General features: G+C 41.4%; 1 protein-coding gene across 1 annotated transcript; it reads right to left on the bottom strand.

Moving 5' to 3' along the window:
• Positions 1 to 3,032: 3,032 nt before the first annotated feature.
• LOC114907352 (zinc finger protein 432-like) lies at positions 3,033 to 19,158 on the bottom strand. Its single transcript, XM_029242900.1, has 5 exons — positions 19,021 to 19,158; positions 17,379 to 17,553; positions 12,235 to 12,361; positions 10,421 to 10,516; positions 3,033 to 6,085 (listed from the first exon to the last, which is right to left on the bottom strand). Exons 2-5 carry the CDS (start codon positions 17,391 to 17,393, stop codon positions 4,365 to 4,367), a joined length of 1,959 nt encoding a protein of 652 aa, XP_029098733.1. The 5' UTR covers positions 17,394 to 17,553; positions 19,021 to 19,158; the 3' UTR covers positions 3,033 to 4,364.
• Between the last annotated feature and the right edge of the window lie 1,597 nt (positions 19,159 to 20,755).

The following is a 20,755-nucleotide window of genomic DNA, read 5'->3' as shown; positions in this document are numbered from 1 at the left end:
TTTAAAATGTTGTTTTTATGCAGGTGTGGGAGGTTTAATTGTAGAGGATTTAAGTTAAAGAGGACTATTAGAAGGCAACCTGGATCCAATTTAAATTTTTCATTCTCTTTGACCCAGCAATTATATTCCACCCATTTATTTGGTGAAAGTTTTCTTAATATTAACTACAGAGGCTTTTGTAATAAAAAAGAAAAACCTAAATGTACAATGATAGATGAATACTTTGGTAAATTATGGAACATCCACTCAACATAGCAGTATATAACAATGAAAGATTGTCAGTATAAATAAGGAAAGGTAAATAATCTTCAGAGGATAAGACGCATCTGCAGGATAGTACATATATTATGATCCTTTTATGGGAACAAACCATAAGTGTTTGTCTTTTTGAAAATTGCGATTACTTAAATAAAATATTTAGCTTGGATTACTTTAGGGTTTTTACTTATGGGTAGAGCATATCAGAAGTTTTCACATTCTCAATTTTTGCAATTATCCATTGTTAACATATCTTTGTATAATAATTATGTATTACTTTAGTATTATAAAAATGTCAATTTTAGAAAAGTTTTAGAAGAATACTGAATGATGTAGATGTTCATAATATAGTAACTATAAAGAGACTAGTCTCATTTTTCTTTTGGAAAAATATACTTACATGCATTTGAAATTTGGAGAATATATTGTTAACAGTGTTTGGCTCTTAGGTACAATATGGGTGATTTAAAATTTCTGTATTGTTTATATATGTTTTCTAATTTCTATACATTAAGAATTGTTTTCATAATTTCTTAATAATATTACGTTCCCTTCAGGGATTAAATTTTAGCCGCATTCACCTGAGATGTCAAGCTCTGAAAGTAGAGTTACACATGTGGTCCAGAGAACTCAGGGCAGCCTGGGCAGCCCATTCTGGGATCCTGACTGATCAGTTTCAGGAATGAGCTGCTCTGACCTTGCCATGGCAGCATGTGTAGGTTCACAGAAGGACAAGATACTAGCATCTGAGGGCCTGGTTGCTGGGGCCCTCATGTCTAATTCTTTGCTGTAGAATATCTGCCCAGAATCCATCCTGTGACAGTGTGGGGTGGGGGTGGGAGCACTAACCCAGGAATTAGGGCAGAGATGTTCAAATGTAAATATAGATCAAGTAAATAAATAAATATAGATCAGAAAGCTCATTTTATAAACCCAGAGCCCTGGGTCCCAGTTCCACAGGTTCTGGCTTAGGTCGTGGTGTGAGGCAAGAAGCCCAGAGAAAACACTTGGAAACAGGTCTGGAGTGTTCTTGGCTCATAAATATTATGCTGGCTGGCTCCCCTCAGTACACTTAGGTATTGTTTCAAATTACATTTGTGCAGAATAGCCTTCCTTGGAAACCCTTTCTAAAATAGCTCGTCCATTACATCCTATATACTAGGCTTAATATTTCTCCACAGCATTTAACAGAACTGAAATTCTGATGTGTATTTTTTCTACTCAGTCGCTTTCACTAGACTGTATGTTCCATGAAGGCCATGGCTTTGCCTGTTTTGTTCACTGATGTGTCTCCAGTGACAAAAACAGTGCCTGGCACAGTCTAGATGCTCAAAAAATATTTTTAAAGGAATGAATTACTCAACATAGAATTGATATAGTATTCAACATAGATTGAATACTGCCACAGTACTGTCTGGCAGATGTCCTTTATCTCCCCCCTCCCCAAAAGCAGGACTCACCATTTGTAAACTGAACTAAATATCCTTATTATATCAAAGAAATAACTCTGGATAGAGACAAGAGAAGAAGAGGCCTACTGCTAGGAAAACTAAGAATTTGTTGCCAGTAGACCTTCTCAAAAAAATTGATAAAGGAGACTCTGACAAAAAAGAAATAACAGAAGGAAACATATGAAACATACAACATCAGGAATGAAGAAAAAGGAATGGAAAGGGTGAATATACCATCAAATATAATAGGCTATTCTCCTTTTGGGTTTTAAAAATTATGTTGGATGGTTGAAAGCAAGCATGACAAGTTTACCTGATATGGTTCTCAATTTGTATATAAGTGTCGAATATCATTTGCTGTTAGGGAATTGTAAAGTAAGGCCATCATTATATACTACCACACCCCTGATAGGATGGCTGGAATCAAATATGACGGTGCCAAGTGCTAGAAAAGACATGAAACAGCCAGAGCATTCATACACTGCTGGTGGGGATGTAAATTAGTACAGCCACTCTGGAAAAGTTGGCAGGTTCTTACAAATTTAAACACAAGCGTAACATATACATATGACTCCCGGGTATTTATCCCAAAGAAACAAATTCTTATGTTCACATAAAATTGGGTACACAGATGTTCATAGATTTTTATTCAAAAGAGTGAAACACCGAACAACCCAGACATCCGTCAACAGCGAACAGATAAACAAACCCATGGTACACCCATACAAAAGATTACTAGTCAGTAACAAAAAGTAAAACTATTTATACACCCAACAAATTGGATGGATCTTAAGGACAATTTGCTGAGGGAAATAAAGCCTATCTCAAAGGATACACACTGTATGATTCCACTTTAATAACATTCTTAAAATAGCAAAGTTGGAGTGATGGAGTGTGATCAGTGGTCAGCATGGGTCAGGGTTGGGGGAGAGTGTAGCGGGAGGATGTTTGTTGGCACAATGCCACATCCCAATTGTGGTGGGGTTTACAGAAATCTATATATGAGATAAAATTTCTTAGAACTCTATATATCATAAAACAAAACAAAACAAAACTCATACAAATTAGTGCATGCAAAAACTATTGAAATCCAAATGAGGTCTATAGTTTACTTAACAGTATTGTACCAATGTCATTTTATTGGTTTTGATGATGTATTATGGTTATGTAAGATAATATCACTGAAGAAGCTGAGTAAGTTTATTCTGGAACTTTGTATATTTTGTAATTTCTTGTAAGTCTAAAACTATTTCAAAACAAATTTTAGAAAAATCATTTTTAAGGTGTTTTTGTAAACTACTTAATGCTACTTATAAACTTGGATAAATACATCCAAACATGTTGAATTACATATATGAATATATTCCTTTTTCTTTTGAAATACATAGACTGAAAGAGATGAATTTAGAGCCTAAGAAATGCAAGAGCAAATCATATAATGATATGAGGTGGGCACAGAACACTCCTGCATTGTATATAACATGAAAATTTAATGTATATAACATTAAAACCCTAAACACAAGGTGGACTTGTGTTCAGAAGAGCCCACTTTAAAATTATGGAATTATTGATAATATGGTTCAAGGTATTGTGTCCCAAAATGGACATCAGGTGTACAATAAGTTTAGATTTCTGAGAGAAAACTCAAGTATACGTCATTTTCATGAGGCTTTTTTCCTCCAGTATTCTCTGATATTTTGCTAAAGTTACTCCACATTTAGTGGGTTCATAAGCTATTCTATTTCTGTATGAATTCATGAGAAGCAATGAGGCAGAATGTATCACTGAAATCCTGCCATGTTCATTGTCATCTGAAAATTTTTCTCCAGCATGCATATGAGACAACTATTGAGGTTTTATTTCTACGATCATCATATTGCTACTATGAATGAGCTCATTGGTGATCTGTTATGATCACTGATGAGATAGGGTTTTTATTCCCACAAAAGGCTTTTCTAGTCTCTCCATTCATAAGATTTATCTTAGTATATACTTTTCAGACATATAATTACCTAGAAATGTCTCCTGAAGCCTTTTCTGCATTGTATGTATCAGAGCTTTTTCCTACATGTTAATTTAGACATATAGTGTGAGGTAACTTATCACTGAGGGCACTAGCACATTCTCTGCATTCATTAAATTTCACTCCTATGCAAATTCCATGGTTTCCCAAGGGTGAAATCTAGCAACAGGCTAATCTACACTGATGACAGTCAAGTAGAGCACACTGATGTTTAATGAATTCACTGAACTATCACGGTTTGTACCCTGAACAAGTTCACTTATATATAATGAGTTCAGAGTCACTGCAAAGGATTATGTACCTTGACCTATACGTTTCTCGTGTGTATTAACAAGGCTTGACAAATGAGAGAAAGGTTACCCCCAATTGATGAATCCACAGAGTCTCTCTCTTTTATGAGTTCTCTGATGTACAACAGGTGCTGAATTTGTGTTGAAGGCTTTCTCACATTAATTGCATACATACAGTTTGTCTCCTGTGTAAATTTTCTGGTGGGTAATGAGACCAATACCAATTATGAATAGGATTTTCCACAGTCAGTACATATAAAGGTAGTTTATCCTGCGTGAAACCCTCTGATGTTGGACAAGGCATATTTTCTTCCTGTAGGTGTAACTATATTCATTGCTTTGTTAAGATTTGTTTCCATTATGAGTTCTCTGATGTACAATGAGATTCCTCTTTGAGGAGAAGCCTTTTCCACATTCACTGCATACAAAAGGTTTCTCTCCTGTATGAGTTCGCTGATGAACGACTAGACGGCTTTTCACAGTGAAGCCTCTGCCACATTCATTGCAGGCATAAGGTTTCTCTCCAGTATGAATTTGCTGATGTAAAATGAGCTCTGTTTCCATGACAAAACCTTTTCCACATTCACTACATATATAGGACTTCTCTCCCATATGAATTTGCTGGTGTATGATGAGATAGCGTTTCATTGTGAAGCCTTTTCCACACTCATTGCATGTAAAGGGTTTCTCTCCAGTATGAGTTCGCTGATGTACCACAAGATTGCTCTTAAATGCAAATCCTTTTCCACATTTATTGCATATATAGGGCTTCTCTCCAGTGTGAGTTCGCTGATGTAACATCAGTCCGCTATTCACGATGAAGCCTTTCCCACATTCGCTGCATCTATAAGGTTTCTCACCCGTATGCGTTCGCTGATGCACAACAAGCCGACTCTTCAATGGGAAGCCTTTCCCACATTCACTGCAGATGTATGGTTTCTCTCCAGTGTGAGTTCGTTGATGTATGATGAGCATGCTCTTCACGGTGAAGCCTTTTCCACATTCACCACATACGTAGGATTTCTCTACTGTATGATTTCTCTGATGTACAATCAGATTATTCTTCCTGGGAAAGCCTTTTCCACATTCATTGCACACATACGGCTTTTCTCCTGTATGAGTTCGCTGATGTTCAATCAGACGACTCTTCATGGTGAAACCTTTCCCACATTCATTACATATGTAGGGTTTCTCTCCTGTATGGTTTCGTTGGTGTATGATGACATAGTGCTTTGTGGTAAAGCCTTTCCCACATTCACTGCAGATGTAGGGTTTCTCTCCTGTATGAGTTCGCTGGTGTATAGTAAGCATGCTCTTCCCAGTGAAGCCTTTTCCGCATTCATTACATATGTAGCATTTCTCTCCAGTATGATTTCGCTGATGTACAATGAGGTTACGCTTCCCTGGGAAGCCTTTTCCACAGTCACTGCATATGTAAGGTTTCTCTCCAGTGTGAGTTCGCTGGTGTTCGATCAGACGGCTCTTCATGGTGAAGACTTTTCCACAATCACCGCATATAAAGGATTTCTCTCTCTTGTGAATTCTCTGATGTTCATTGAGCCTGGACTTTCGGGAGAATACTTTTGCACACATACTGCATCCATAAGGTTTCTCCCCTGTATGAACTCTCTGATGGTCAGTGAGCTGAGACTTCTTAACAAAGGCTTTCCCACACTCACTGCATATGTGGGCTTTCTCTGCATTGTGAGTTCCTTGGTGCTTAATGACTTGGGACTTACTACTGATGGATTTTGCACTTACAGGGCATTGAACTGGAGAATGAAATTCTTCAGGCTTACCATGCAGAAATGATTTCCCATCTCCATTACATTTAGTAGAGTTCTTAATTTCATAGCTTTGGCCCTGGCTGACTAAACTTAAATGTGATTTCAAAGCTTTTATATAGAACTCAAACATATCATGATTTTGCCTGAAAGAGAAATGACTTTTGCTTTGAGGAACAGGATTTCCAAATGCATTATGTTCCTGGTATTGTTCTATACCTTTCAGCATTCTTTGATTTTCCCAGTCACCCTGAAGATGATTACCAACGTTGCCAGTTTCTAGGAAAGAAGAGAACAATGAGCCCTTTTTATTATTGTTTGGAATAAAATTGTTTTAAAAATTCCTTGGTTTTTGAAAAAATGGCACTTTAGTGGCAACCCTATGATAACAGTATAAAAGAAACACCATGTATAAATGTTCCTTATTTCTTACACATGGTAAAAACACAGTAATATAAACGAACCAAAAGGAAAAAAACAGTTAATGTACCAATAAGGTTAGGCAGTTGACAATCTATGTAGACTTGGCTGCTCTCTAAATAGGAAATTGCAAAACATGCAGAGGTAGTAAAATACATGCAAGTCTTTTTTTTTTTGGCCTCACTGTGCGGCTTGCAGGACCTTGGCTCCCTGAGTAGGGATTGAACCCAGGCCCACAGCAGTGAAAGCATGGAGTCTTAACCACTGGACCACCAGGGAACTGCCAAGCAAGTCACTGTTAGCAGCAAACGAGAGGGTATGAAGGAACAGAACTTGAAAATACACAAGACCACAGAGGTGGAAGAGACAACTGATCCAAAATGATGAGGGTTGCATTTGTTTACTCCAAAACTATTTGGAGTGAACAAAGGCACAGTGTTGGTGTTTGGGATATATAAAATGTGCCTTACTTACTTTCACTTCTCATAATTCCTGTTAGGGAAACCCAAATGAAAAAGAAGAAAAGAAAAAAAGTAGGGAGTTGGAGATTGCTAAATGTGGTTTGAAGGAGCAAAGGAGATGGTGGCAAGCGGAGGAAATGAGGATATTTTGAACACTTGCATAAAGAAAAGGCAAGGTTGGGGCTTCCCCAGCAGTCCAGTGGTTAAGACTCCAGACTTCCAGTGCTTCCACTGCAGGGGGTGTGGATTCCATCCCTGGTAGGGGAACTAAGATTCTGCATGGCACACAGCCAGAAAATTTTTTTTAATGTTAAAAAAAAAAAAGAAAGAAAAAGCAAGGTTAACTGATGGGGTCAGTGCAGAGAGTGGTCTTTGAAAGTGAGGAACCCAGGATTACTCTGCTAACTGTATGGTCTGAGCCAATGGTTTGGTAAAAGCATCTCCAGTTGTGATGAGGAAGAAGATTACTGAAATCCACATGTAGGAAAAAAAAGTGCATTGTGGAACCTAAACTTTGAGATGATATTAGATGTGTAGTACAGAAATCAAGAAGCCAAGTGGAAGTATAAGTGGAGGAAACAATGTGGAAATAATATGTGCATACTATTCAAGAAAAGAGGACTGGATGTGTTGGGAGGACATGTAGAATGAAAGATGATGATGGTACAGAACCAACGTCTTAAGACATTCCAACACTCAGGAGTTTGGGGATTCTTTAAGCCCACTTAGAGGATCCAAATTCTGACTACAGAAATCAGGGAAATATGCATACTAAGGTGTATAGAATAAACGTATTTGTAACCTGGCAAGTAACTGTAAAGGACTGTAAACTGAAATAATCTCTTGCATTGTAATCCTGTTCCTAAATTTGCTTCTGTAGATCACCATCAAACTAACTTTCCAAAAACATCACACATATTAGTGGATAACTTGTATAATCAAAACTCTAACCTTTAGTCTATCTGTGTCACGTTATCCTATGTTCCATTCATAGTGAAACAGGGCAACAATGACTGTTAGGAAATTTTGTAACTGGCCGTGTACCATGTAGTCATCTTTGGAAGCTAATGGAATATGGAAACTGTCGCCTTTTTCAATCACTTTCTGCATTCAGTAGAGAGGTCGTATCCAAATTTTTCCCATGTCAACGTCCCTAATAAACTCTTCACTTGCCACCAGCAGCATCTACTTCAGTAACTCTACATTTGCATCTAGGTTGGCAACAGGTTGTACTAAAGGACCAACTTCCTCCTTTAAGACCAGGTTGTGTCAGCTTTACCTTCAGGTTTTTTTTAAAGAACATCTGACTGTTCCTTATTATTGCTAACTTACTGCCACCCAGGTAAAAGGTAAGATAGCCTAGAGCTATAAAAATACAAAACCTACCAACCCTCCACTATGCTACCTCAATTACTCACATAGCAAATCCAAACAGTCATCCTGGCAAGAAAAGTGTACATCACCGTGAATATTCCATGGATTCATGTTTCCACTCCACTCCTCCTCCTGAAGACACCTTCTAACACTGGCTTTCATTTGCCTGACTTCAGGCCACTTTTTGATAGTCAATCCCATGGGCTTGCCCATTTCTTATTTCATGCCTTCATTCCTAACTCATGGCATCATCTTCCTAATTCAAAATGTAGATAAACCTTGTACATATCATGCTGTCATTCCCACTCTGACTGTATTACTATAAGCTCTATTTCCTCTGTTTTTCTAAAGGAATCCCTTTATTGTTCATTTGTACAGTTACCTTCAGTGAAGACTGAACCTCACTCAAAGAGAGGTCTGGCCCTTGCCCTTGGCTACTGGGAGGTGATCTCTAGGCCCCTGGAATGTCCTGCCTGATAGGAATGTCTTTGTTTGCCTGGTGGCTTTGGCCACCAGACACTCTAACAATGTGATTTATGACATGGGCTTTGGGCCACACCCTATCAGTTACAACCTTTGGAGGAAATGGAGACTATAGGTATTAGCCTGAGTTCTGGAGGAGCGAAAGACATATTTCCATGTGGGAAATGTGTGATTGAATCCCAATGAAAACTCTGGATACCAAAGGGTGAGACTTTGGTTGGCAATACTCTGTGTATTATCACACATCATGGCTGGGAGGACATAATGCCGACCATGAGTCTGGAAGCACCACATTTGGACCCTTCCAAGAGTCCATATGACCCAAGAATTCCACTCCTAGATATATACCAAAGAAAAATGAAAACATATGTTCACAAAAAAGTTGTACATGAATGTTCATAGCAGCATAATTCAAAAAAGCCAAAAAGTGGATACCACCCAAATGTCCATCAATAGATAAATGAGTAAATAAAATGTGGTATATCCATACAATGGAATATTATTTGGCAATAAAAAGGAATGAATTACAGATACATGTTAGAACTTCTATGGAAGAATTTCAAAAACATTATGATAAATGAAAGAAGTCTTTCACAATAGACCATATAGTTTATGATTCTATTTATATTAAATATCCAGAACAGGAAAATCTACAGAGATAGAAAGTAGATTAGTGCTTGCCTAGGGCTGAAGGCTTAGGAGGAAACTTTTATAAAGTGATGAAAATCTTCCAAAGCTGCTGTTGGTAATGGTTACATAACTCTCTTAATATACTACAAAACAGTGAATTGTATGCTTTAAGTTGGCAAATTGTAGCATATGTGAATTATCTCAGTAAAGCTGTTAAAAAAAAAGAATATAATGGGAAAAACAAATGATTTAGGGAAATGAATACAGTGCTAACACCTAAGATAAGCCAAAGGAAAATCAGAAATAGCAAATGTATGAAGGAAGTAAACTGAAGGAGACATAAGCTGCAACTTAGGCAGAACTGATGTAGATGTAAAACAGTCTTTTCTAGTTAAAACAGTCAACAGCAGAGACCTCTAAGATGAGAACTCCATAGGCAGAGAATAACATTCAAGATAATACCAGCATGGACAGGGTAAGATGTGCAATATTAAGAGAGAATCTAACATTAAAATAGGATGGTGGAAAGGGCTTTTTTTGTGGAGAGAAGATGATTCCTATGCCTCATACAGGAACTCAGAAATCTTAGGCCAGTAAAAGATCTAGAGCATCTAGAACTCAAAGTATAGACAATATAGACAACAGTAAGGGAGATAGCAATTTGGAGTCTCAGCCAGAAAACAGATAGAACTTAATTCACGAGACTGAAGGAAAATTTTGAGAAAATGGAAAGCAATACCTTTGAAGAACCTCAGAATGGTGGTGGGGGGCAGTGCGGTGGAGAAACTAAGGAGCTGGCTTGATGCACAGTCATAGACTAGGTTACTGTGAGGGCGCAAAATACAAGGTGCAGTTGGATGTCAGGAAGGGAAGTCTGTCTTTCTCAGTGGGGCAGGAGAGTGCGGTAGTCAGAAAACAGTGATGAATTCAAAGATCTCTCCTTGGAGCGAGGCCTGGAATTTCATAGCCAGGGAGGTGGAAGGGATTTGTGACAGGGTTCAAAGGAGAGGGTTACAGAATCCAAGGAAGAAGAAAACGAGGCAAACAAACAAAAATCAAGATGTAAAATAAAATCAGCAAGGAACAGATCTCAGAAGAGGAAAAGGGGTATACTTACCTCTCAAGACCTAAAAGTTCTTTTATGGGGAAAGAGATACATGGAGGCACAGTATCCTCAGACGCCCTCCCAGGCTTCTCGCACTGACTGACTATGATGTCTGCAGTTACCCAGCTGATCCTCACTCACCTGGACAGGTTTGACTGTGGATTTCATCTTCTATTGTCCACGGTTCTTCCCCTCGTTCCAACTTGGACATTGCATCTGGTTTGCTGACCCGATACCCTGTTCATGGGAAACGGTAGAAGACTGAGACTCACTGAACTGGGCTGGGGTCTGTGGGGACGGGAGAATGTTACATTTGAGGGACCGTTTTTCACATCTGCCAAGCGGAGGTTTTTCACTCAGGAGAGACTCATGGGATATTGTGATATAATAATATATATTTGGTCTCCGCCCCCAGTTCCTGGCACAGAGCTTCTAAAGCCCTTGTGGGGACTTCCCTGGTGGTCCAGTGGTTAAGACTCTGTGCTTCCACTGCAGGGGGCGTGGGTTTGATCCCTGGTCAGGGAACTGAGATGGCACGTGGCACAACAAAAAATAAAAATAGGGACTTCCCTGGTGGCACAGTGGTTAAGAATCCACCTGCCAATGCAGGGGACACAGGTTTGAGCCCTGGTACTGGAAGATCTCACACGCTGTTGAGCAACTAAGCCCACGTGCCACAACTACTGAGCCTGCGCTCTAGAGCCCATGAACCACAACCACTGAGCTTGCAAGCCACAACTACTGAAGCCCATGTGCCCTAGAGCTCACGTGCAGCAACTACTAAGCCTGCGTGCCTAGAGCCCATACTCCAAAACAAGAGAAGCCACCGCAATGAGAAACCCACGCACCACAACGAAGAGTAGCCCCCGCTTGCCGCAACTAGAGAAAAGCCCGCATGCAGCAACAAAGACCCAACGCAAACAAAAATAAATAAAATTTTAAAATAAATAAATAAATAATAAAAATAAAATAAAGCCCTTGTAACTTCCTATGTGACGGGCTGGCAGGAACCTCTTCTGTTACAGCATTTGGTTTAAGTTCCAGTTCCTGACACAAGAACTTCTAACACCTTTGGTGTCCAGAGTGATGGGTGTCTTCTGTGTGCTAATGAGATGACTGGTGGCTGGGGGTCCCTAGAGAGCTTCAGGGTGGAGGCTGGCTGCCAGAAAGACCAAGCCATGAGTAGAAGGTTGGAAATTTCAGCTCTAACTCCCTAACCCCTCCATGGGGAGGGAAGGGGCTGGAGATTGAGTTAATCACCCATGGCAAATGACTTAAGAAATCACGCTTACACAATGAAATCGCCACAAAAACTCCTAAAAAACCAGGTTGGGGGAGCTTCCGGGTTGGTGATCACATCAAAGGTGACACACTTGGAGGGGGCATGGAAGGCCCACACTCCTTCTCCCATACCTCACCCTGGGCATTTCTTCCATTTGGCTATTATCCTTTATAATAAACTGGTAATGGTAAGTAAAGTGCTTTCCTGAGTTCTGTGAGCCGTTCTAGCAAATTACCAAACCTGAGGGATGGAGAGTGGGAATGCCAAATTTAAGGTCAAGTCGGACAGAAGTGTGGCTACCCTGGGTACCCAATCTGTTCGACTAGTGTCTGAAGTGAGGGCAGTCCTGCGGGGCTGAGTCCGTAAGCCTGTGGGATCTGAGGCTGACTCTGGGTGGTTAGTGTCAGAAAAGGATTGAGTTTCTGGATACCCAGTCCATACCTGGAGAGTAGGAGAATTGGTTTTGGGATAGAAAAAACCCCAAACATTTGGTGTCAGCTGTGCTGGTAATAAAAACAACTCATGGCACATTGTGTACACCCTTTTATCAGGAGCCAGAGGAGGCACTGAGAACCTGCCATTAGGGCACTGCAGTGACTTCCAAGTGTAAGCAGCTGAGGAAGGAACGGCCACTGACTGGGGACTCTGAGGGACCCAGGGGAGCCGTCCTCACCCACGGACAGCAGGTTGCTATAGTTCTCCAGCATCACGTCCCGGTACAGGTCCTTCTGAGGAGGGGCCAGGAGCTGCCACTCCTCCCACGTGAAGTCCACGGCCACATCCTTGAATGACAGGGTTTCCTGGAATAGCAGAGTCCTGTTTAATTGAGTGTTTCTCTTTGACTGACTCATAAGGAATATAAAGGAAGCTGTCCTTCTCATATTTCTATGATTTTGACACCAATTCCGATGTGTTTTTTTAAACACATCACCAAGCAATTCTCTGACACCAGCTGTGTGTCCTACAATTCAATTCTGACATGATCGACTGAAGAGAGCATCACATGCCACAGCGTAAGAGCTCAGCTCCACGAGACCCCACCACCACCCCACTCCAGATGCCAAATGCAAGTCCAGGGTGCCACCTGTGCTCCTGACTAACCAGCTATAGATGGGAGGTTCCAGTGACCCCCTCCCTGGGTTTGATTAATTTGCTGGAGCAGCCCAGAGAGCTCGGGAAAAGAGTTTACTTATTGTTCACCAGTTTATTATAAAAGCATATGATAAAGTATACAGATTTCATCCAGATGCAAGAGCTGCTAAGGCAAGGTATGTGGAAAGGAGCTTGGAGCTTCCGTGCCCTCTCCTGGTGCTCCTCCAGCACCTCCATGTGTTCACCAGCCCAGAAGCTCTCTAAACCCCACACCTTTGGGATTTTTATGGAGGCTTCATCATGTAGGCATGATTGATCATTAACTCTATTTCTAGCCCCTCCCTTTTCTGTGGATAATGGGGAATGAGATGGAAGGTTCCAAGCTTCTGATCATGGCTTGGTCTTTCTGGTAAACAGGTCCCATTCAGGAGCCCTTCAAGTGTTACCTCATTAGAAAGAAAGGCACTCCTATCACCCAGGAAATTCCAAGGGATTTAGGAACTCTGTGTCAGAAACCAGGATCAAAGACCAAATTTTACAACAAAATATGCTCTTAGTACTCTTTTTAAAAAAATTTTATTGAAATATAGTTGATTTACAATGTCATGTTAATTTCTGCTGTACAGCAAAGTGATTCAGTTATATATATATATTCTTTTGCATATTCTTTTCCATTATGGTTTATCACAGGATACTGAATATAGTTCCCTGTGCTATACAGTAGGACCTTGTTGTTTATCCATTCTAAATAGAATAGTTTTCATCTGCTAATCCCACACTCCTACTCCATCCCTCCATCACCCCCAGTCCCCCTTGGAAACCATAAGTCTGTTCTCTATGTCTGTGATTCTGTTTCTGTTTTGTAGAGAAGTTCACTTGTGTCATATTGTAAATCCCACATACAAGTGAAGTTGTATGGGAGCTCGTAGTACTCTTATTATTTAGGAAATTACAAGGATTTTAGGGACTCTGTGCTAGGAATTGGGGTCAAAGACCAGAAGATTCTCAGAGCACCTCTATTTATAAGGGTTTTAGGAGCTCTATGTCAGGAACTAGGGGCAGAGACCAATGTGTATATTTCTTATTATTTCACAAAAGGCTAACATCATATTAGATACACTGAAAATATAACGAGTGAACTGAAATATGCATTTGAAAAAACAACTAAAGATGAAGCAGACGCAGAAAGAGACAGAAAATATAAAGGAGAGTTTACTAAATATGGAGAATACACTGAGGTCTAACATAGGCCTTACGTAGTTTTTGAAAGAGATTATAGAGAAACAGAGAAGCCGTATGAAGATCTCAGGAATTAAGAAAATTTTAGAACTGATTAAACATCCTGTAACTCAGACTTAGCCAGCCAGCAAAGCCAAGCAGGAAATCTGCTTTTAGATGAGTGAGACTGAAACTATAGAACATCACTTGCAAAAGTCAGATTTGGAAACCAACTAGAAAGAAAAGACTCGGGCTTCCCTGGTGGGGCAGTAGTTAAGAATCCGCCTGCCAATGCAGGGGACACGGGTTCAAGCCCCAGTCCAGGAAGATCCCACATGCCGTGGAGCAACTAAGCCCGTGTGCCACAACTACTGAGCCTGAGCTCTACAGCCCTCGAGCTACAACTACCGAGCCCACGTGCTACACCTACTGAAGCCTGCACACCTAGAGCCTGTGCTCCGCAACAAGAGAAGCCACTGCAATGAAAAGCCCGCGTGCCGCAATGAAGAGTAGCCCCCACTCGCCGCAACTAGAGAAAGCCCGCATGCAGCAACAAAGACCCGATGCAACCAAAAATAAATAAATTAAATAAATTTTTAAAAAAAAAGTGATGAGGAAAGGATTAAAAAAAGAAAGAAAAAAGAAAAGACTCATTACCATCAAAAGAAAGACAAAATTGACGAAATGAAAACAACAGAAGCCAGAAAAATGTTGTGATGAATATATATTTGGTCTTTGCCCCTGGTTCCTGGGACACAGTTCCAAAAAACTGTGGGCTTTCTAGGGTGATAAGAGTATCTTTTGTGTGCTCATGAGATGACCGGTGCCTGGTCCCCAGAAAGACCTCCAACCTCCAGGGAGGGAACTGGCATTGGGGGTTGAGTTCAGTCCCCAATAACCAGTGATTTAATCAATTTGTGCCTACATCAGAAAACCACCATAAAAACCCCTAAAACATCAGGTTCAGAGAGCTTCCGTGTTGGTGAACACATAGAGGTGCTGGCAGGGTTGTGCTCCCAGGGAGGAACTTCTGCGCCCCTTCCCCCATACCTCGTGCTATGCATCTCTTCCATCTGGCTATTCCTGAGTTGTAGCCTTTAGAATAAACCGGTGAATGTACGTAAAGAGATTTCCTGAGTTCTGTGAGTCATTCTAGTGAATTACCAAACCTAAGCAGAGGGTTGTGGGTACCCCCGGATTTAGAGCTCGTCATCAGAAGCTTAGGTAACAACCTGGGACTCTTGACAGGCACCTAAAGTGGGGGCAGTCTTGTGGGACTGAGCTCTTACCTTGTGGGATCTGACGCTAACTCCAGGTAGTTAGTGGCAGGATTAAGTTGAATTGTAGGACACCCAGTTGGTGTCTGGAGAGTCACAGAATTAGGAGGTGTGAGGAAAATACCCCTACATTTGGTGTTAGAAGTGTTCTGGATAACTACAGTTCAGCAGTGTGGAATGTCTTCAATGTCCTGATCCTGTGGCCATGCAGCCTAGGCCCAAATGCCACCAGGGAATGAAATGAGACCTGCTTGTCAACCGAGCTGCCAGATGAGGGGAAATCTGATGGGATAATCTATCCCTGTGTTCTTGCAGAGATTACATCATAGAGAAGAGAGTTACTTGGTTGAGCAAATTCTTTTCTTTTTCTTTTTTAAAAGAGGCGGCAAATTCTTAACACTGCTGATCTTACCACCTTCTGAATTTTTTCACATGAGATGTAGATCCATTTGGAAAAACAAAACCTTAGGTTCCTACCTAATTTCACACTCAAAAATAGTTTGTCTCCTGTTTAGAGTCCTAGCTATAAAACAAAAGAATCTGTGAAAGGAATAGAGACAAATATGAATTATGTTCATGTCACAAACCAAAAACCATAAAAGAAAATAAGTAGTAAACTTTATAAGAGGAAAAATTAAAATGTCTGCATTGAAAAAGTTACCGTGGATAAAGCTGAAAGAAAAGTGACAAGCTGGGAAAATATTTTTTATAAACAAAAGAAAGAATCAATATGTAGTGGATAGGCATGACTCCTATTAATCAGTAAGAAAAAAAATCATTTTGTTAATGTAAAAATGATAAGGACAGGCATATCACAAGAGAAAAAGAATCCAACTGGCCAATAAATATATAACATGGATTTCAACCTTACCTATGATGAGGTAAATGCAAAATAAGGTAAAAGAATAAACATTGGACCATCCAGATTGATGAAATTATACAATTTGATAATGTCCTATTATTAAGTACTGGCAAAGATTTAAGGCATGGATGATCTCACACACCACTTACTATGTAGCAGGCATGGAAAGGAGCAGGACCCTAGGGGGCCTCCCCAGGACAGATAGACAGACACACACACACACACACACACACACACACCCCACACCACCATGTGCTCAGCCTGCCTTTTGTCTGCAGAAAAACTTTAAAGAATAAATTTAATCAGAGAAGTGAGAAAATGCAGACACAAAGGAAAAGAGTCCAACAAGACCAAATAATAATAGTTTAGTCATTAAACAAAGTCAAGGTCCTTTAGTTCCTCTTCCAGGGCTATAGATAATATTCTAAGCCATATCCTTTGAGCTGTTTTGTAGATACTGAAACCCTCACCAGTTGGAAGAAGTTAACTACATGACGACCAGACTGTAGCCATGAAATAAGCTGCCAAAATTCCAAGAACTGGCTTCAAGGAAATGGGAACAAACCAACCGTGGAACTAAAGATTAACTGCACTCAACACAATCAAGATGACGCTGATCAGACCATGGCATGACCGATTTCAAGATGACGGCCAGAGTTGACTATGTTGTTTCTGCATGTAGCCCCCTCCCTCTGCCTATACAGCCCTGAAACTCCCCTTTAAAAGCTCTGGCCCACTGACTGGCAGTGGGAAGTTGGCCTCTGGACACGAGTCCACACTCTTCCCCCAGTTGCCAGCCTCTGGAATAAAACAAACTTTCCTTTCCACCAACCTTGCCTCTCGAGTTATTGGCTTTCAAGCAGCGAGCAGCCAGACCTGACTTTTGGTAACAGATACTCATCTAAATGCTTTGCATAGTTTGACTCATTTCTTTGAGTACAATTATAGACGAATGGAATTTTATACAGCTAATATTCACAAACAGTTGCAGTCATTATTCTATTAGATGCTTAAATTATACTATCTCAGGCCAAAGGGATGTTCTTTAGAGTATAATTCCACTGATGCACAAAACATAACAGATGTATTTATGTACACAGATATGTACATGAACCCACATGCATTTATAAATAGGCACACATCTACAGGCGCACACACAGAGTCAGTAACAGTTACACATTATGTTCCCACACTAGTCATTTACTAGGAATCATATAAACATATGTTCTTGATCCAACTTTGCCATGGCGTTGGAGTTTATCTACAAAATTTATTTCTCTCTAGATACTGAACTGATTTTTTTTTTTTTACAGGCCTCTACAAATCCATTCAGGAATAAAGGAGAGAATAAAACAAGACATGAGTCACCTGGGCCTGGATCATTTTCTTCTGTTCTCTGAAAATAGCTGGCAATGCAGAGGCTCTGTCTTTGTCTCTTCTGAATATACCAAAATTTCTAGTTAGATATAACAGTCGCCAAAGTATCCCCAGAAATAACAATATCTAGGTCTTTCTTCATTCATATCTTGTCTCTTGTTAGCACCTGTGAGTTGAAAAGCAAAATTACTTCTGGAATTGTATTCCTTCTTCCTGTGCACTCACCTTAACACGTGGTCCCCAATATTTCTGTCTCTTCATTTGATTCCCCAGATAATTTCACACCTTGGGCCAATGAAACCTAACTCGCTGAATATATGGAAGTAGCATGAATTTGAAAGGGAAAGTGGCAAAGGAGAATCAGCACAGTACTATATTTCAGTGGCAGATAATTTTCAGACAATTATAGAAATGAGGTCATCTAGGCAGTGAGAAACTGTAAATTTTTCCTTTAAACTTTGATGCCCTCAAGCCTCTTTAAAAGTCTTCATATAGGGACTTCCCTGGTGGTGCAGTGGTTGAGGGTCCGCCTGCCGGTGCAGGGGACACGGGTTCGTGCACCGGTCCGGGAAGATCCCGCATGCCGCGGAGCGGCTGGGCCCGTGAGCCATGGCCGCTGAGCCTGCGCGTCCGGAGCCTGTGCTCCGTAGCGGGAGAGGCCACAACAGTGAGAGGCCCGTGTACCGCAAAAAAGAAAAAAGAAAAAAAAAAAAGTCTTCATATCCCCTGTTTACATACACATTTTAATATGAGGGACAATGAACACATCAAAAAAAGAAGAGAGAGAAAAGGAATATAAGCCATAAATACAAATTTAAAAAACAATTCAAAAATATAAATACTGGGAAAGGAGCAGCCTTTAAATATTCACATATAAAACCTGAAAAGAAATATGCAGTCAACCTGCAGGAGGAATGATAAAAAAAAACTTAAATTAAAAGATTACTAAATTGAAATATGCTGAAGTGTTCTTCCCCCAAACTTTCATTTCTTTGGGTTCAAAAGGAAGGGGTGCTGTAGGGAGCCAAAAGGGATTAGAAAATTTGTGGTGGGGCAGGGACTTGGACCTGAAGTTTTCAGGGAACGTTAACTAACGTTCACCAAGTCTGTCCCAGCAGCCAAAGTCTGGGCTCAACACACGAACCTACCAGGGCTCCTGAGCCTCCGAGCCTTCTGCTGTCACACATCCCTGCACTAAAGACAGTGACCATTACCCCACCGGATTAATACCAAACCAGGTCAGATACACACGTACACTGACCTCCCTTAACGGTTCCTCGACCTTTGAGCTCCAAATCATCCGAGAACCCGAACAAGTCTCCGCATTCATTGACGAACCCCACGCCACCAGTTGTCAATCACCCCCGAAGACCTTAAACCCTGACCTCAGGACTCTCGGTAGTTGATCTGTTCAGACCTTTAAACGCTGACCACCAGAGCCCCCCATGATTGACCCCAAAGACACCCCGATCATAGACATTGTACTGACTCCTCCATGCTCCCTTCAAAAACAAAACCAAAGCACCATCCACCCTTGCGCCACCTTCTCAGACTCAAAGGAACCACAGCCCACCTAAAGGCCGACAGACCGCCCCCATCCCCGTCTTTTCTACAGCCAGACCCACATACCCACCTGGTTCTCTCCTGAACCTGCAGCGACCTCTTCAGGGCCTAACTTTATCCCCCAAACTCCTTTTACTTCTGGTCCCCTCGCCCAGCTCCCTCTCCCGAGACCAACCGACAAGGGTCAGCGGCGTTTCTACCGCGTTTCTATGGTGAACGGATTGGGAGTTTCCGGCCTTTCCTTATGAGGTAATACGTCCGCGCCGCCACCACAGACTCGGCGCCCTGGGGTCGCCATCTTTGCGCACCTGACGTACAGAAGGCGTGGCGGCCGCTGAGAGACCACGGCTGAAGACTCTCCTATTTCCTGGTACCTCAGCCCCTTAAAGGAAAATGGGGAGATTTTAAGAGGCTCGAGCTCATACAAAGCAAACATGACGTGGGGGTAAATTCATTTGAATGGACAGGGCCCGCTTGTGGACGGTGAACGGCGCAAATTTTTCAAAGCCCGGAGCCCATCAAGACCGAAAGGGCTCAGTACATTCTGAGCGGCTGTGACGTCTCGGCTGCGTGGGAAGTTAAAATTGCTTCTGGACACCTCGATAACTGGTTTAATTGCGAAAAGATTTAGAGGCCGTATGAAAACTTAAGCGTGCTTGGCAAAAACAACCCTGGCGGCGCGCTGTAGCCGTTTCGGGTTTGAGCCGTTGGGCAGGAGCACCGTGGACGCCGCCCTCTTAGAGGAGATTCGGCGTCCGTACTGCGGGGCAAATGCTGTCTGCGGAGCTCGGCGTGGAACTGGCAGATGGAAGTGTTTGGGGAAGACCAAGGTTTGGAAAAGTGACAGTACGGGGGATGCAGCGATCACAAAGTGAACGGAAACGGTGGACGTTGTGAGCCTCTTCCCAACCGTGCTCCTTACCCAGCCCATCCTGGGCAGCACTGGACCGCCTTCTGTCACTACAGATTAGTCTGCGTTCTTTTCATAAAATTAGTAGTGTCTGTGCTGGCTTCTTTCACATAGCACGACTGTTTTGAAATTCATCATTTTTAAAAAATATATTTATTTATTTGGTTGTGGCTCACAGGTTCCTTAGTTGCGGCAGGCGGGCTCCTTAGTTGTGGCATGCGAACTCTTAGTTGTGACATGCATGTGGGATCTAGTTACCTGACCAGGGATGGAACACGGGCCCCTTGTATTGGGAGGGTGAGGTCTTATCCACTGTGCCACCAGGGAAGTCCTGAAATTCATCATTTTAAAAGTATCAATAGTTCGTTCCTTTTTTGTTGCTTTAGTATTCATTGTTGGATATTCCAAAATTTAATCATTCACCAGTTGGTGGACCTTTGCATTGTTTCCAGTTTTTTGGATACTGCCAGTGGAACTTCTACGAACATTTGTGTGCAAAAAATAAAATGACCTCAAAGAACTGGTTTTCCCACAGTCCTATGCGTCTTCATCAGGTCACCAAGAAGTCTTTGCCAGCCATTTACAGGCCTGCTACCCATTTCTAACCCTGTTCCAGCTCATATTCTCTTCCTCCTCTCACCCCAGCCCTGAGCTAGAACGCTCATTCACCCTGGGGAAACAGATCTTGAGAACACAGGCTGTGGCACAGATGCAAAGTTCACCTACTTTCTTCAATTACGTTCAACTCCATAGGACCTTGTAAGTCTCAGAAAGCACCGATAAAAGTCATATAACGAAAGGTCAAAGCAGGAAGTCAGTTTCATTTTCTCTCACTGGACTGTCATTACCATGCTGGCCCAATCTCTCACCTGAGATACTAGAATTGTCCCTGCTT

Source organism: Monodon monoceros, unplaced genomic scaffold (genome assembly GCF_005190385.1).
Source record: "Monodon monoceros isolate NGI ecotype Baffin Bay Population unplaced genomic scaffold, NGI_Narwhal_1 Super_Scaffold_10, whole genome shotgun sequence".
Taxonomy (NCBI): domain Eukaryota; kingdom Metazoa; phylum Chordata; class Mammalia; order Artiodactyla; family Monodontidae; genus Monodon; species Monodon monoceros.
This window is presented reverse-complemented; position numbering and strand designations above follow the sequence as displayed.

Bases quoted from the DNA above. Each gene is read 5' to 3' on its own strand.
- LOC114907352 (XM_029242900.1), bottom strand. The intron at 10,517-12,234 runs GTGAGGACGGCT...TCCCATGAACAG, and splicing joins TAGCAACCTGCTGTCCGTGG to GGTATCGGGTCAGCAAACCA. The intron at 6,086-10,420 runs GTGAGTGAGGAT...CTTCTTTCCTAG, and splicing joins CCACAGTCAAACCTGTCCAG to AAACTGGCAACGTTGGTAAT.